Source organism: Grampus griseus (assembly GCF_964374135.1).
Source record: "Grampus griseus genome assembly, chromosome: 1".
Classification (NCBI taxonomy): Eukaryota; Metazoa; Chordata; class Mammalia; order Artiodactyla; family Delphinidae; genus Grampus; species Grampus griseus.
The window spans coordinates 82759536-82776752 of NC_139017.1; the positions used below are offsets into that span (position 1 = coordinate 82759536).

The following is a 17217-nucleotide window of genomic DNA, read 5'->3' on the forward strand; positions in this document are numbered from 1 at the left end:
GGAGAGTAAAGCCGAGGTGGGAAACCAGTATCTTGCTCCCCGCCAAATCCTGCAGCCAGTTCCCTCCAAAAGTTTTAAAGGATTCCCCAACCAAATATCAGCGTCCTGGAGGAAACCGAAAGTCCCAACTCCTCTCCACTTTGCTGCCAGTCGGAGGCAAAACGGTAGAGCACGTGGGGACAGGAAGTTGAGATGTACCGCTGACTAGGGGAAACCACGACGTGACGTCAATTCCGACCAAAACAAAATGGTCGGGCAGTTTCTAGCGAGCGCGCCATCAGAATTAACTTAGCAGGCGCCAAAGCTGATGCACAGGCGACGTCATTACGTTAGCGTAGGGCGCAGGAGTATTTAAGTGAACCTGAGCCAGCGCGGAGTCGGAAAACTTCGGCGAACCTAAGAATGGCGGGTACGGGTTTGGTGGCCGGAGAGGTTGTGGTGGATGCGCTGCCGTATTTTGACCAAGGTTATGAAGCGCCTGGTGTGCGGGAAGCGGTAAGTTCGGGGTGTCTGTGTAACTGACTCAGCGCTCGCTGGCCCTTAGTGCTGGAAGAATCGCTTAACAATTTGCTGCCCCTACCCTGGCCTCTGTTCTCGTTCTTAGGCTGCGGCATTGGTGGAGGAGGAAACACGCAGATACCGACCTACCAAGAACTACCTGAGCTACCTGACAGCCCCGGATTATTCCGCTTTTGAAGTAAGTGTGATGTTTTGAGCCTAGCGTATGAACCAGGATCCTGTGAATCCTTATTTTGGATCGAGAGGCTTCGCCACGTAGAAGTGAATTTTAAATTCCAGCTTTAACTGTTACTTGCTTAGCTACTACTTACCCTGTTGTATAGGTATTGTCAGTCAGTTGAAAACAGCTACACAGATAAGCCTTCCCCGGGGTTCTTATTCTGAGAGCCACGGAAGGACTTTCTGGGGCTCCGCGAACTGACCTAACAGCAAAATTTAGTGTTAACGTTTTTCCGAGATAGGTTTATTGCGTAAATTCTCAAAGGAATCCTCTTCTCTCTAATTAAGGACTACTGTAAAACAAGTGATCTAGGGTTTTTTAATATATTTACAAAAGCCTAATTACCTAAGCCTCTGAGAACCAGTGGAGGGCGGCCTTTGTATCAAAAGTCTTAAAATATTTACTGGGTGGACGTGAATGACTGTAGAGGTAAATCATATCTAAGTGAACCATATCAAACCATTTAGCTATTTAGCCCAGAAGTGCACCCAAAATACTATTTAGGGTCTAATTAGCTGAATGAAATGTAAAATATCATTTCTAAGTTAATGGATTCTGTTAGGCATTTTAGTACATACATGTTCCGTTTTTTCCCCCATTACAGTTAACCATTTATTTATGAAAGAATTCTGTTATTAAAACGCAGGATTTCCTATTGAAGTAACATGAAAAAAAATATTGGTTAAGTTTTAAGTAGGAGAGAGATGTTCCTATGGCATGCTGTTTTCCCATGCTTTTTGTAAATGATGTTGCCCAAATATAGATGTTATCACATTAAGAACTAAGGACAGTAATGGGTACTTATTAGCTTGATTTCTGAAAGTTTTAGATAACTGCATTCAGTCACAAACTTTTAAATACTTGAGCCAGTTTTCTTTTTACCTCTTTTAGATACAGCCTGTGTTTCCTGTCTTTATAATTAGTATACTGATTAGTTAACGCTTTCTAATAGTAGAAGCTAATAGTGTACTGGGTTCACTGTCTCAGTCCTAAAAACAGCTCTGTGAACTATATAACTGTATGTTTATTATCCCAATTTTTTAGATGGGAAAACTGCAGGTTAGGCTAACTAATTTGCCCAAGACCTTAAGCACTCCTCAAACTGCGTTTGAACTGCTCTTTCATTAATTCATTTAACAGCTATTTCTGAAAATCGATTCTATTCGAGTTATTGGGGAACAGGAGTTTAAATTCTAGAGTGTGGAGACAGATAAATCAGAAAATATCAGATTATTGATAAAGCTATACAGAGAATTAAAGTAATGATGTGATACAGAGTGACTGGGTGACTGCTTTAGATAGGATGGCTGAGGAAGGCCTGTCTAAGCTGAGAATGAGAATGCTCTATGAGCAGGGATCTTGTTTGTCTTCTTCAGCACTGTATTTTCATCACCTAAAACAGTGTTTGGCACACGATAGGAACCCAGATATTTATCACTGAATGTATGAAGAGTGCCTAAGGCAGTTTAATGAATGCTTAATGTGTGCAATTCATGCCTGGAGTTCTTCTTATGACTTAGCCCTGTGAGAATTGGCTCATTCGTTGAAGAGAGTTTAGTTAAAATTCCAGATCTGTTGCTTACTAGCCATGTGATGTTACGTGGCGGAAGATTGGCTTGTACTATATTTTTGTAGTTTCTGTCTTACCTAATTGTTAGTTTTTACTCTGTCACTGTGCATAGCCTTCTAGCTAGAATGCCTTAGTTTCTGCAGGAAACTAAGTAACCACATTTTCTTAGAGTTGTGTGAAACTCAGCAATAGTCCAAAAAAAAGTCTTTCTCCAATGAAGACATGCTTAATGCACAATTTTTAAGCAAGGAATGTGACCTCTGGAAGGTCTTTTTTGCCTACTCTTTAGTCTAAATGGAATAAGATGGTGACCAAAACACTGGACTTAAAGAGGTAGAGCTATACCACATTTTTTTAAAAATAGTAAAATTGTTAGAGCAAACAGCAGAACCAGGTCCTTTTGTCCCTTCCCCTGTTACTCCTTTGCAAAGAGTAAAGTGAAAAGAGCAGCCAGGATCAAAAAGAAAGTATAGGTTTAGGCTCATAGCGCTAAAGCAAATTATTTTATGTCCCACGTCCTCTTCTCTCTTCCCATGCCCCCAGTGAATACTTAGATCCATAGTTCTCAACACTGGCTTGACTTTACAATCAACTGGTGAGTTGAAAGCAAAAGTTATAATCACGTCCTGTAGTGGGGGAGAGGAGTGATAATGTGAATTGTATTGGAATTGTTTTCGAAACTCCCATTTGATTCTAAATGTGTGCTGGACTGAGAACCACTGATTTAGGATTAATCCTTTTCTCTGAGGGCCCCTTTACATATGAAGTGTGTGTGTGCCTGTGCACTTCTCCAGATTCTAGAGAGCACTGACTGCAGAGAAGACCTGGGGGGAAGGGAAATGATCTGTTAATAATGGATAGTAATACAGTTTGTTGATATGATTTTGGAAATAATTCTTTCTTCAATTTACACATCAGACCGACATAATGAGAAATGAATTTGAAAGATTGGCTGCTCGACAACCAATTGAATTGCTCAGTATGAAACGGTAAGTCCTATTTCTGGGTTCAGCTGGCCTCAAATCATTGTTTAATTTTAATTTATTAGTAAAACTGCTGTAGCCATGTTAAAATAAATGTGGAAGAGAAAAAATTCTTGTCTGTTTTTATGCATTTATGTTTTTTCATGTAATAGTTATAATAGTGGTTCATATAATCTTGTGTTAATGTTCAAAAATATTCTTTGCACCTTTATTTAAAAATGCAAACTATTTTAAAATCCAATAACAGGGGAATGGTAAATTGTAACTAAGTTCATGTTTAAGAATTCCCGAGGAAAGGTTCCTGGTTAGACATGTAGTGCTTCGCTCTTACACAGGCAACATTAGTAAACTCAGAGTACCTGCATAGTTTGACTTTGGTTCTACTGTCTCCCTTCCCATACCACTTTACTACAAAACTGTTTCAGGAAAAAAACCAAAACACCCTTTTGTTACTTTCACTAAATTGGAGAATTGGGTTGCTTAACATCTGAGGTCCCCTTCAGCTCTAAGAAAACTATGAAATTATGAGAACCAGTAACTAATCTGGCAGAGCAGAGAGGGCCACATGAACAATAGGGTTATCCTCTCAGCATATGTACAGATTAAAAGAGGGATTTTAGTCTATAGAACCGAAGGACCAGATTTTTTCTTTTCTTGTGCTCCATTTCCTATCTGGCTTGAATGATAAAGGCAGGAAAACTCCTAGGACTCCTCAGTTCTGTTTCCAGGTGCTTCTGCTCTAAAGATGTTCATGATAGTAACTCCTTCATAACAGTATATTTTGAACCCATAAGTAGGTCATGATCCTTTAAGCAGTAGATTGTGCAGTAAGTTTAGTAAGACACCACAGCACTTTTTTAAGGAAGTAGGATAGAAAATATCAGAATGCATTGCATGTAAAAGTAAGTTTTGTTTTGTGAAACTTCTGTTCAGCTGTGTGTATTTGTGGACTGGATCACAGTGTAAAATATTTCTTACTGTGGGTTATGATTAGAAGTTCCCAAAATGCTGCATGTGTAAAGCTTGTTTTTTGGGGGTTTTTTTTGTTTTTAAACAAAATGGTTTATCACTTCTTAATCCCAGTTGCATATCCCTCAATTTTTCATAGGAATGATTTGGAGTTTTTACAATACCTATTAAAAATAACAAAATGGAAATTAGAAGTTAGTTTGTAGTAACTGAGTAATGAGCTGAGATTTATGAAGAGTGTATGTTGCTGGCTATGTTGGTAGTGTTGAAGGACTGGGTATTATGAATACAGAGAAAAGGCTGAATTCAAAATGTAAAAATTATTATACCCCTTTGCCATTTTTTCTCTAGAGGGGTGTAGGTACGTGGGTGGGATGGTGGATGGATGTAGGTGCATATTTTTTTCTATCCTTTTTTCCCTTGATGTATTACAAACATCTTAATGTTTTAACTATTCTTTAATAACATTTAATAGCTAATATAACAGTACGTTATATGAATGCACAGTGTAGCTTATTGAATTGTTCATTAAAGTGAACAATTTTTTGTTACTGTGTATAATGATGCTAAATCTTATTTGTAAATTGATTGTTTCTTAGGATAAATAGATTTCTTATTATTGCAAGGTCTGCATCTTATCTTCAGTCTTCTGTAGTTTTTACAGTGTGCCTAGACCCATGAGGCATTCTGTTGGGAGGAGAAAGAAAGGTTTGGAGGAATATGTGGTTTTATTTCATTGTTGTTTAATTTCAGATATGAACTTCCAGCCCCTTCCTCGGGTCAGAAAAATGACATTACTGCGTGGCAAGAATGCGTAAACAATTCTATGGCCCAGTTAGAGCATCAAGCGGTTCGAATTGAGAATCTGGAACTAATGTCACAGCATGGATGCAATGCCTGGAAAGTGTATAATGAGTAAGAAGCCTTTTTTGTTTCTTTTAAACCCATGCCACCTTTAGTCTTGTTGTTTTTTTTTTAACATCTTTATTGGAGTATAATTGCTTTACAATGGTGTGTTAGTTTCTGCTTTATAACAAAGTGAATCCGTTATACATAATACATATGTTCCCATATCTCTTCCCTCTTGTGTCTCCCTCCCTCCCACCCTCCCTGTCCCACCCCTCTAGGTGGTCACAAATCACCGAGCTGATCTCCCTGTGCTGTGCAGCTGCTTCCCATTAGCTATCTATTTTACGTTTGGTAGTGTATATATGTCCATGCCACTCTCTCACTTTATCACAGCTTACCCTTCCCCATGCCCATATCCTCAAGTCCATTCTCTAGTAGGTCTGTGTCTTTATTCCCGTCTTACCCCTGGGTCCTTCATGACCTTTTTTTTTTTTTCTTAGATTCCATATATATGTGTTAGCATACGGTATTTGTTTTTCTCTTTCTGACTTACTTCACTCTGTATGACAGACTCTGCGTCCATACACCTCACTACAAATAACTCAATTTCGTTTCTTTTTATGGCTGAGTAATATTCCATTGTATATATGTGCCACATCTTCTTTATCCATTCATCTGATGATGGACACTGAGGTTGCTTCCATGTCCTGGCTATTGTAAATAGAGCTGCAGTGAACATTTTGGTACATGACTCTTTTTGAATTATGGTTTTCTCAGGGTATATGCCCAGTAGTGGGTCACATGTGCTGCTTAAAATTCAGGGCAAAGCATCTTGGGTGTTTTTAAACTACGTTGATCCTCGGGACCCACAGTCTCATCATGTCTCGCACAGAGGACGGCAGAGGGTACGGGCGGTGGCTTGGCTGGTTGGCGATCTCCCAACAGCTGGATCTCCAGCAATGTGAAGCTTTTGTTTGGGTTTTCCCCCTCCTTTTAGTTTTGCTTAATTTTTAAATTTTTTGTCTTCCTTTCCTCCCCTTTTTTTTTTAAATTTAAACAATTAAGACTTCAGAAGAACAGGAAGCTATGCTGTGGACAGGCACCAATTTCTTTAAAGAAACTCAATATGGACAAAGCATATGTATAAATTTCATTTTTATAAGAGGTTAGGGAGCTATTTTGTTTTTGTCCTTTATTTTTCCCGTCTTCTTTCTTTTACCCATCTCTTAGTTCTGCTTATAACACCTCACTTCCCCAGAGAAGGCCTGCCCCTCCATGGAGAATTTGGGGATTTCTTCTGGAATCCAGAAGGAGGCCTCTGTGCTGCCTCCCCACCAGGTTCAGGAACTGCTGGACTCCCTGGTGGCCTGCTCCTGGCTGGCCCTTGGGCCTTGGAGATGATAGAGGCCAAGAACCACCTGAAAGGGGAGGACCAGGGCTTGGCCAGGAGAACTTGAGAAAGAAGATCTGTATTTTGGGTTTGTCCTCTTTAAGCAGTTGGAAGCCCAGGGCCACACCAGGACTTAAGAGGGAATCCATTCCTTCTACTGCCCTTTAAAACCAGGAATTCTGAGGTGGGGAGGGACAGAGGGTGATCATCTCATACTGCCTGGCGTTTGAACGGCCAGCCCACCCCAGCTCTATAAGCCTACCTTTCTGTTAGTGATCTTCTTCCCAGAGGATGATTCCCAGAAAAAACTGTGTGCCAAACCTCTGCCTGGGACACAGGTGGGTCTTCGGCGGGCATCTGTCACTCCTGTGAGCTCAGCACCCATCACCTCCTGCATCATCGTCTTCCCAGATGTACCCGCCAGATGTCTAGGTCGTCAGACACTGCCTGAGTCCCCAAGACCCAGTTGTGACCATTGCCATAAGAACAGGGTGTCCTGAACCGGCTGCCACTGTTGTCTCCTCACAGTGAGGGATGTGCCCTGTGTGCTGGCCCCCTGGTGTCACATATGGTGACAGTGTCGACCATCATCTCCCTCACTGCAGGGACTTAACTGTTAGGGGCTACCCTCAGTGTAAATGTGTCTGATGGGAAAGGATGGACCTGGCTGACGGGGTGGACCATGGCCATTAGGTGCCTGTGGGCTTGTTGGCTGTGACCCTGTGATCCCACCCCCAGTGTCTGTCTGTAGCCTTTCCTCCGCTCTCCAACGACTCTTGCAACCTCCCTACTCCTGGGCCTCTGAAGTGGGGTGTCCTCTCCCCTTGCCAGGAGAAGGAGAGCTGTTCCTGTTGCCCCTCACCTGGCTTCTAACCCCATTACAGCAAAGCAAGGAAGGGAAAAGGAATTCTTCTTTTGTGTTTAGTTGTTTTTGTTTGTTTTCTCTAAACCAGCATAGGATGGATAGGGGAGATGTTGGAGGGCATTTAAGTTGGTATGTGACCAAGGAGGGCTTCCCCCCCAGAGCCACAGCCCTTCGGCCCTGGGAGTTTAGGAGAGACCAGCACAGCATCAGCCCAGACTTGCAAACTCAGCAATGTGTTTGCTCACATTCTTTCCACCTTTTCTCAAGTCCTCTTCCTTCTCCAGGGCAGATGGCTAGCTGTGCTTAGCAGGATCCAGCAGGGCAGCAGGAGGTGACCAGGCCCATCCCTCCCCTCCCTCAGCTGAAATTCTTTGTCATCATCTGTCTCTTGTCTCTTCCCTCTGACTTCTCAGACGACCTAGAGTCTTCTCTGAGCTGCAGCTGGGAGAGCACATCCCCTAACTGCAGTGCGCACCCCTTCTCTGCCCCACCTCCCTGCCTTCCCTCAGGGCAGCTGTCTGTCTGTCCATGAGCACGTGGGAAAAACAGTCCCCGGACTTGGCGCCCTCACCTGTCCCTCGCCACAGCCCACACTCTGAAGTCCTAGTGAGGGTTCAAGCCTAACAGGTTATTTACCTTTTGCTTATCCTACCCTTCCGCCCTCCCCAGGTCTCTTAGCTCTGACTAAGGTCTTGGAACTGTAGGTCACAGGTGGCTATACCTTTCGGGTGAGGTGGGCAGCCTCCACGTACCCTTGTCTTGCAGGACTCCTAGCCCGTCCTTGCTTGGTGGCAGGACCTCCTTCCCTAGCTCCTGAGGCCCAGCTTGTTAGCCCCAAGTGCCTGTCTCTCTTCTCCCTCCCCTGTTCTCCACTTCATCCACCTCGGACACCCAGCAGCCGGGTGGAAGTCAGCCCGAAGTCAAGGCTGGCTCTGCCCAGTCGGCAGACTAGCCTCAGTTAGGCCCAGGTAGCCGTCCTCTCCCTTAGCCACTCTTCACCTCTTCCCACTGGAGTCAGCCTTGTCATCTCTTCCTGCCTTTTACCTGGGTCTCGGGCCTGGCAGCCGCCCTGGGGAGCATCATCTTAGCACCACCAATTTGTTAGTCCTGTCCAAGTTCTAGGAGTTTCCAACCCTTAAAATAGCAGTCAGTTATTCTTGTCTCCTGGGATCTGTGAAAAGGATAGCCTTTGGAGGGAGGATCTGGGCCTCAGCCCTACAGATCTGAGCTCCGTTCCCCCTCAGTGAGAGAAATCAGCAAGACAGATCATAGTGCCTTATTCCATTGCCCTCCCCGCCCGACTGCCTGGCTCAGTTGGCAGTACAAGGCTTCTTTCTCCCTCTCGGTGTTCATCTGCCACTTAAACTCTCACCCCCCGCCCACAGATAGCCTCGTGGGAGGATGAACGCCCCGGTCTTTGCCCCATCCTTTCCTAAGAGCTGCAGCCAGGCACGTGACCCCCAGCCATCACAGGGCGCTCACTAGCAGCTTCTGCTGAGGCCAGGACTGTGCTGCAGACAGGTGCACTCTCGGCCACCTCCTCCCCAGCAGGTCCCGCCTCTTACCTCCAGCCGGGAGGATGCAGTCTTTTCCTTGGAGACCAGCTCCGTATGACCCCCTCCTGGGCACCGGGACTAAGGTTGTAGGCCTTAGCACCCTCTCATCCCAGAGGCACTGGGACAAGAGAATGGAATTCTCTCCTCTCACCCCCGTGTGGTTCGTGCCCCCATGGCTGCCTTTCTGAGGGAGTGTATTAAATGTTTACTTAAGAAATACCGTGTTTACAGCTGGAGGAGAAACGTGCCCCATGCTGGGTGGAGATTTGACTCTCTGGATGGCGCCTGGCTCCTTTATGGCACTGCCACTGGTGATCCCAGAGCAAATGAAGGCAGGGGACCAGGGCCCAGGCCCTGCATCCCCTCTGCCCCCGACCCTGCAGTGCTAAGACCACTCACCAGTCTTGTTTTTTTAATGTGGGAAGTAGAGTAGGAGAAGTGGGATAAAAATAGTATAGCTGGACTTTCACTTGGGGTCATGTCCTAGAACTACAACCCATATGAAAGGCTTTGAGACCCATCTCAAAGTTTAAGGGGATGTAAACGTAACACATTTGTTGTGTAATATTGCAATAATGAGTTCTGAGGTCTGATTTACAAATCACAGCTTGGTAGAGTGTAATCCTTAATGTGGGGGATTGCTTATACAGTTAGCTCTCATTATTGCCTGTTGTGCTTTATAAAGTGGCCTTTGATACTGAATTAACAAATACTGAACCATTTCTCCTAGGAGAAATATGTACATATGTATATATACACATCTCAGACAGATTATAGTCTTAAATCCTTTAAAACAGCTCATCCTGGCAGATTCTATATTTTCTTTATTTTATAAAAGAAAAGATAAAGTTCAGAAGTGTTAAGTAACTTGCCAGAATTGGAAATCAAACTCTATCCTTTGGTCATGCCTGCATGAGACCCGAAACAAGAAGGTGGAGTATCTCCTTGTTCCAGTGCAGCTGGAAATGTACGTGCCCAGGAACTAAAATTTTTTGCTGCTCTGAGTATGTCCATGAATGATCACAAAACAGTGCAGGTATTGATTTTGGGGTTACACATAAATTTGAGTGAGTAGGCAAATTCACATATACAGAATCTGCAAATGATGAGAATTGACTGTAAGTAGAGAATTAACACCAGAAACAAAAGTGCCACTAGCTCCTGTTTCTGTTCCATATAACTAGCTTTAGCTTTAGGTTTTGTTATCTATTTAGGGTTCAGTTTCCAACTTGTAAAACTCAGTGGTTAGATGATCTCCATGGCTCCTTTGAGCCCTAAAATCCTGAGTCTCTTTTAAGGAAAAAAGGCCATTGAACTACACAACTGTGCATAAAACTATTTGTTAGAGTATGATTCCTGAAATAGTAAAGCAAAAATCACAAAATAATAAATACCTTTTCTCAGGTTTTCAGAATCATGTTTAAATGTCTATTGGCCACATAAGGATCTTTGGGCAAAATCCAGAATTTAAGAAACTGCAGAACAAACAATTCAGTTTCTATTGTGAATATGTTGCAAGGAGAATAAAGGGAAAATGGGGTTGGGATGATTAAGAAATTTGAGAACAAATCAATTCTCAAAATGTGTATTTCACAAAGTGGAAAAATGTGATCTTTGTCCTCAGGAAGCTTTATCTAGTTGAGGAGGCAAGGTATTCTAGGCCAGATAACTAGTAGTTCATTTTTGGCAGTATGGAGGCAAGTGCTGCATTGTGTGTTGTGGTCCATAAACTACAGAGATCCAAAGAAAGGGACGTTAAGGATTAGGACCATTATAAAAGAGTGAGATTAGGGAATGGGGGTGGGGGTTATTAAAGTATAGTTGATTTTTGTGTTAGTTTGAGGTATACAGCATAGTGATTTAGTATTTTTGCAGATTATACTGTAGGTTATTACAAGATAACGGGTATAATTCCCTGTGCTATACAGTATATCCTTGTTGCTTATCTATTTTATATATAGTAGTTTGTATCTGTTAATCCCATACCCATAATTTGTCCCTACTCCCCTTCTCTCTCACCTTTGCTAACCACAAGTTTGTTTTCTATATCTGTGAGTCTGTTTCTGTTTTGCATGAATTTTCATTATTTTTTAGATTCCGCATATAAGTGACATCGTACAATATTTGTCTCTGTCCAATTTGTTTATGTCACTAAGCATAATGTTCTCTAGGGCCATCCACATTGCTGCATATGGCAGTATTTCTTTTTTATGACTGAGTAATATTCCATTGTATGTGTGTATATATGCACCATATCTTAATACAGTCATCTGTTGATGGACATTTGGGTTGCTTCCATGTCTTGGCTATTGTAAATAGTGCTGCTGTGAACATTGGGGTGCGTGTATCTTTTCGAATTAAGAGTTTTCATTTTTTCCAGATATATAGCCAGGAGTGGAATTGCTGTATCATGTGGTAGTTCTATTTTTAGTTTTTTTTTTAGGACCCTCCATACTATTTTCCATAGTAGCTGCACCAATTTACATTTCCACCAACAGTGTACAGGGGTTCCAGAAAAGGGTGAGATTTGGATGTTTAAAGGAGAGTGAGAACATTCCAGGAATGGAGGAGAACATAGGTGAGGGGATGGGGGGTGGGGAGGAGGCATTAAATTGAAGAGAGCATTGCTTTCATCTTGCCTAGAAACCTTTAATAATTTTCCCTTACCTACAAGGTAAGGTCCAGGCTATTTAACATGATATTCAAAGCAAAAGGCTATACCTTGGTTGTAGACTTTCACTCCAGCCAAACTAGTCCTCTCCTTGGTGATTATCATAAACTCTGCCTCCGAACCTTTACTCAGGCCTTATCTCCACCTGGGATACCTTTAACTATTCTACCCGAATTCAACTTGTTGAAGGCCCAACTTTAATCTGTTTCCTTTTCTTCCCTGATTAAAATTCTGCCTCTGGTACTCTCTCTCTCTTCTGAGTAACTATACAAATTATTATGCACATCACTTGTTGTACACTTAATTACATAACACTTTATAGTGTTGGTCATTCTGCACATATTTTGTCTCCTCCAAACCCAATGGATGCTTCTCCAGAGGAGCTGTACTATATTTTCTTTCTCCGTGATAGGATTTGAGGGTGTCAAATATGCTAGGCAGAAAGCTCTAAGTAGGTCTTGGTGCCGAACTTCTTTAAAAAAAATAGTATTTCATTAATAAGGAGAGAATTCTGTACTTGAAACTGAAGGGAAACCTTCAAGTTCAGCCCCTAATTTTACAAATAAACAGACTTAGCCCAAGTGATGTCAGGTGACTCGTCAAAGGAAACATAGCTATTTAGGGCAGAGCTGGGACTAGAAGCCAAGTCTTCTGACTCCCATAATGCAGTGTGATCAGTTTCAGCATTCAGAGTACTTGAGGAGAGACCTGTGTACTTAAGAGGGAGGCTGGAAGAAGGGAGAAGACCACAAACTGGGCTTTCAGGAAGAGGTGGTTCAAAAGAAAGCTCCCTATTAATGGTTGGAGGTCAGGAATAGAGTACTAAGCTTTATTGTCCTCAGCATGGAATGAGTGTCAAAGTCAGGGAAATTGGGATGAGCTAAAGGAAAGCTGGAGAGGCACCACTTTTTGAAGACCAGATCTCTAGAGAATTGGAGTTAGTTATAGGAAATCAGTCAGTGGAGATAGGAGAATAACTCAGAAGGGCAGCAGGAAATTTGAGTCACAAAAGCCGGGAAACAATACTGGATCTAGAGCAAGAGCATAGTAGGGCCAATGTGGTTGAAATGGACTCTACTGCCTTAAGAGGAAATTGATATGGTATGTAAATTATATCTCCGTAAAGCTGTTATTTAGGAAAAGATAGATTTTGAACTTTACCCTTGAATCACTTCTCTAATGATAATAATCACATGGAACTCTGTATGGCTCAACTTCTTCCCTCTGCTCATTAGAGCTGACTTGGACTGGAATCTGAATCTATAGCCTTCCACAACAGTTTTTTTCTTCTTTCTAGCTAGCAGTAGATGGGAGAGTGACAAGATAAATGTAGGTAAAGAAATAAAGAGATAAAAGGGAGTGTAAATGAGTGCACTCATCAGATACTTCCCATCTTGTCTATGAAAAGACAATAACAGTTTAAGACGTGATATAAGTACACAAAATCAGAATATCAGTAAATGGTTTGGGCTCAAGGGTTTAAAAGACCTGAAGTAGAATTCACCGCTGACACTTAACCATGTTACCTTGACCAACTTACTTTATCTTTCTTAGTGTCCTAACATGTGAAATAGGGATAATCATACCTACCTCAAAGAATTCTTATGAGAATTAAATTAGTTTTATAGAGTGTCTAACATGGTGTTTGGCACAGAGAGCTCAATTAATACTATTTTTAGCAGAAAAACTTGACCTTGTATCAACTAGATAGTACACTTTTAGTTGGTACTATGTGATTTTAATGTACATTAATCTGATTTTCTTTTTCTTTTTTAGAAATCTAGTTCATATGATTGAACATGCACAGAAAGAGCTCCAGAAGTTAAGGTAAATTGTTTTTCTTCTTATTTTATAATAAAGTTGAGGTGAATCTTAATAAACAGAATGAGAAGAAAAAGGAACCATTGGACTATAGTCATATGAGAGTAAATAATTGATGATCCACTGTGTCCAGTGTCTAGTGTTGGGTTTGCCCTACCTGAGTAGAGGAGAAATAGACCTGAGGTCTGAAAACATCTCTACCAGGTCATTTGCAGTTTGCAAGTCTGCAGACATTGAAAAGGTACTTTTAGAAGGGGAAAATTTGTAGAATAACATGTATAATCTGATTTATGTTAAAAACACAAGCAAACAAAACACCCTAATCTATACATGCACATACATATACAGGAAAGAATCTGGAAAGACACTCACCAAAAACTGAACAGAAGTTATCAGGGAGAAGGAGAAGCACATGGGAGGAGGGACTTTGGATTTTTATTCTGTCTGTGTGCATGCTTGTGTGTGTGTATTTAATTCTTCACCATGAGCATGTTTTATGAAATTTGTAATTGAAAAATAATGAGAAGAAAGTTAAAAAAAAAGTAAGTTATTTCCTGGAATTAGTCTATGACTATATATGTGTATATATATACACATACATATATCTGTTCTTCTCAAAGTATTAAAAATGTATTAGTTATAGATTTTTCTGCTGATTTTAGTCTTATTTTAGAATGTAGGTGGGTTGTATAAATAATTTTTTTTACAGGAAACATATTCAAGACTTAAACTGGCAGCGAAAGAACATGCAGCTCACAGCTGGATCTAAATTAAGAGAAATGGAGTCAACGTGAGTATCCACAATCCCATCACCTTTTAAATTGCTTAGCACATTTTAAGATCAAGATTCAACAATATAATTCAAACAGTATTCAAATGGGGTGCCACAGGTGTCACAGAAATGCTGTTTTCTGAATCCCACTCTTCACCGCCTCTTCCTCTTTCTGAAGTATGGGCTCGGAAGGAAATGAGAGTTAGAAACAAAAACTGAACCACTGCTAATTTATTCTGATCTTAGAGCACCCTGTTTTCTGCCCAGTACTTCTGCTCTGAATAGGATTTTACCTATATTCTCCTTTTAGAAGGAAAAAAGTCTATCTTTTAACTCTTGCAGGAGGGAGATTCCATACTTTCTTGATAATTTTATGTGTCTCAGGGGTTTTTTCCCTTTGTTTATATATATATATATATATATATTTTTTTTTTTCCCTGTACGCTGGCCTCTCACTGTTGTGGCCTCTCCCGTTGCGGAGCACAGACTCCGGACGCGCAGGCTCACTGGCCATGGCTCACAGGCCCAGCCGCTCTGCGGCATGTGGGATCTTCCCGGACCGGGGCACGAACCTGTGTCCCCTGCATTGGCAGGCGGACTCTCAACCACTGCGCCACCAGGGAAGCCCCATATATATATTTTTTAATGTTGTTCTTCATGTATTCAAATAAGTTTGTACAAATCTCTGAATATAGTCATGTTTTTTTATCATTTCTTTTCATTTTTGATTTGCTCTTTCCCTAACCTCCCTGCCTCCATCACCCACATCATTGTCCTTGTTCCACCTTCCCCTCATCCTCTAAGTACCCCATGTTATCAGTCTATTATGCATCTTTCCACACTGTTCTTCAAACTAATATAATCTTCTACATGTACATGTGTGTTTCTTTTCATTTGTCCTAGAGATTTTTTTCTGGGGGAAGGGGAAGATTCCTTGAATCTATGGAATTTTATCTTAGCAGTTGTAGGAATTTCTTCATCATTTTTCTTTATTGCCTCTGCCCTATTTTCTCTCCTTTTTTGTTAATCCAATTAAATACCAACTTCACTCTTTCATATCTCTTCAGCTCTTTCTAATTTGTTCTTTTCTAAATTAAACTTTTTATTTTGAGATAACTGTAGGTTCACATGCAATTTTAAGAAGTAATACAGAGGTCCTATACGCCCTTTACTCACTTTCCCGCCTAATTACACCTCAGTTTTTGAAAATGTAAAGCTAAAAGTGAAGGTTAGTGTTTTGACCCTGGCTGAAAATATATATACTATAAAAATCTTATAAGGGAAAGTTCACATTAAGTAATTTCCCCCCCTTTATTCTTTTCTAGTTGGGTATCCCTGGTCAGTAAGAATTATGAGATTGAAAGGACTATTGTACAATTAGAAAATGAACTCTTTCAAATGAAGCAGCAACATGGAGAGGCAAACAAAGAAAACATACGGCAAGACTTCTGAAAAAGACTAATCTGGTGGGTAGAAAGGAAGGCATGTTGGGCTTTCACAGAAGATCAAACATCTGAACTGTGAAAAACAACAGCATCTTACGGAAATCATCAGTGGTTAAATGTTTAGAAAGCATAGAATGTGGACTGTTATATTCTGTTTGTACATTTCAGCAAAATAAAAAATTTCAACATGGTGGCTTGTTTTGTCTTGTGTTTTTGCCATTTAAAAAAAGAACTTTAGACTTTCAAAATAAGTATGACTTTATAATAATGTTCGTAGAATTAATTTTGAGTCACCAGGATCATATTTTGTACCCAAGAGATCTTTATTGAAAGTTTTCAACATGTACAAGAAGTTGGAAACTTTTGATTTATAAGTATTTCAAATAAAGAGGTAGTTGGACTGACTTGGTGGTCCAGTAGTTAAGACTCCGTGCTTCCGATGCAGGGAACACGGGTTCGATCCCTGGTTGGGGAAGTTTGCATGCTGCTCAGTGCGGCCAAAATAAAATGAAAGAGGTAGTTCTAAATGACTTCTTAATTACCAGACAAGACTAAAGAAATACAATGACTCCATATATGTCATCTGTGATGATGATCATCGTCATAAGTAACACATAAAGCTTAGTATGTGCTGAGCACTGTTCCAAGCACTTTAGGTAGATGAACTAAACTTACATGAATAGAAAAATAATTGAATCCTCACAAAAACCTATGGAATTACATACTGTTGTTCCCATACACAAACTGTAACGGGTGCTGATTAATTTGTCGAAGTTTTATTAGCTAGAAAGCATCATCCAAATTTTGAACCCAGTAGTCTAGCACCATGGTTATGCTCTTACCCTTCTACTTGTAAAGAATGAAAAAGTAAAAAGATTCCTGCCCAATTCAGAAAAAAATATTTGCATTATATCAAATAAGTCATAGTCTTACTGTACAGAGAGACCTTTTACAAATCACTGAGAGGTGAACTCTCACCAGAAAAAAAAGATGTTTAACATTAAGAATACAAATTAAACCTAGAACTTTTTAAACCTATTATGTTGGTAATGGTCAGTGCCTTTTTTTTTCCAAGTATAATTGACAATATTATGGGTCAGTGGTTTTGAAGGTACATGTATAGGAAAAACAGGTTACAGAATAATTTGTATAATGTAACCTCATTTACGGTTTTTTAAAAATCATCTTAAAATTTCTGTGTATTGCACTCATAACTTCTCTGTACAGTAAGTATGGAGTTTCATATGTGAGCTATCAAATATTTCATATTATTATAAGTTCATACCATCTATCAGTTCAGTTTTACTCATCTTTTGAATAGCAGTATTTATATAATTTATTGAATATTTTCATATGTTGCTCTTTTTAAAATAAAAATGATGGAAATGGTTATATGAGATATGCTGGAACTGGCAAATCTTTAGCCTCAGTCGGAAGCTCATTGGTCTTGAGCTGTTGACTGCTTAATTACGGAGGACAATAAATTAGAGAAACGTATGAAGTACTTACGAAACGTCAAAAAAGGTATAGTGATGAAGTTTAAAAATCTTTAAAGGTTTAGAATCGGTATCCAAAACACATCACAGC

At 40.5% G+C, this 17217-nt stretch overlaps 1 protein-coding gene across 1 annotated transcript; it reads left to right on the forward strand.

Moving 5' to 3' along the window:
- The first annotated feature begins 213 nt into the window (after positions 1-213).
- BCAS2 (BCAS2 pre-mRNA processing factor) lies at positions 214-15821 on the forward strand. The gene is made up of 7 exons (XM_082679226.1): positions 214-495; positions 605-697; positions 3228-3298; positions 5015-5176; positions 13369-13419; positions 14123-14203; positions 15511-15821. The coding sequence occupies exons 1-7, from the start codon at positions 403-405 to the stop codon at positions 15635-15637; spliced, it is 678 nt and encodes a 225-aa protein (XP_082535352.1). The 5' UTR covers positions 214-402; the 3' UTR covers positions 15638-15821.
- Positions 15822-17217: the final 1396 nt, after the last annotated feature.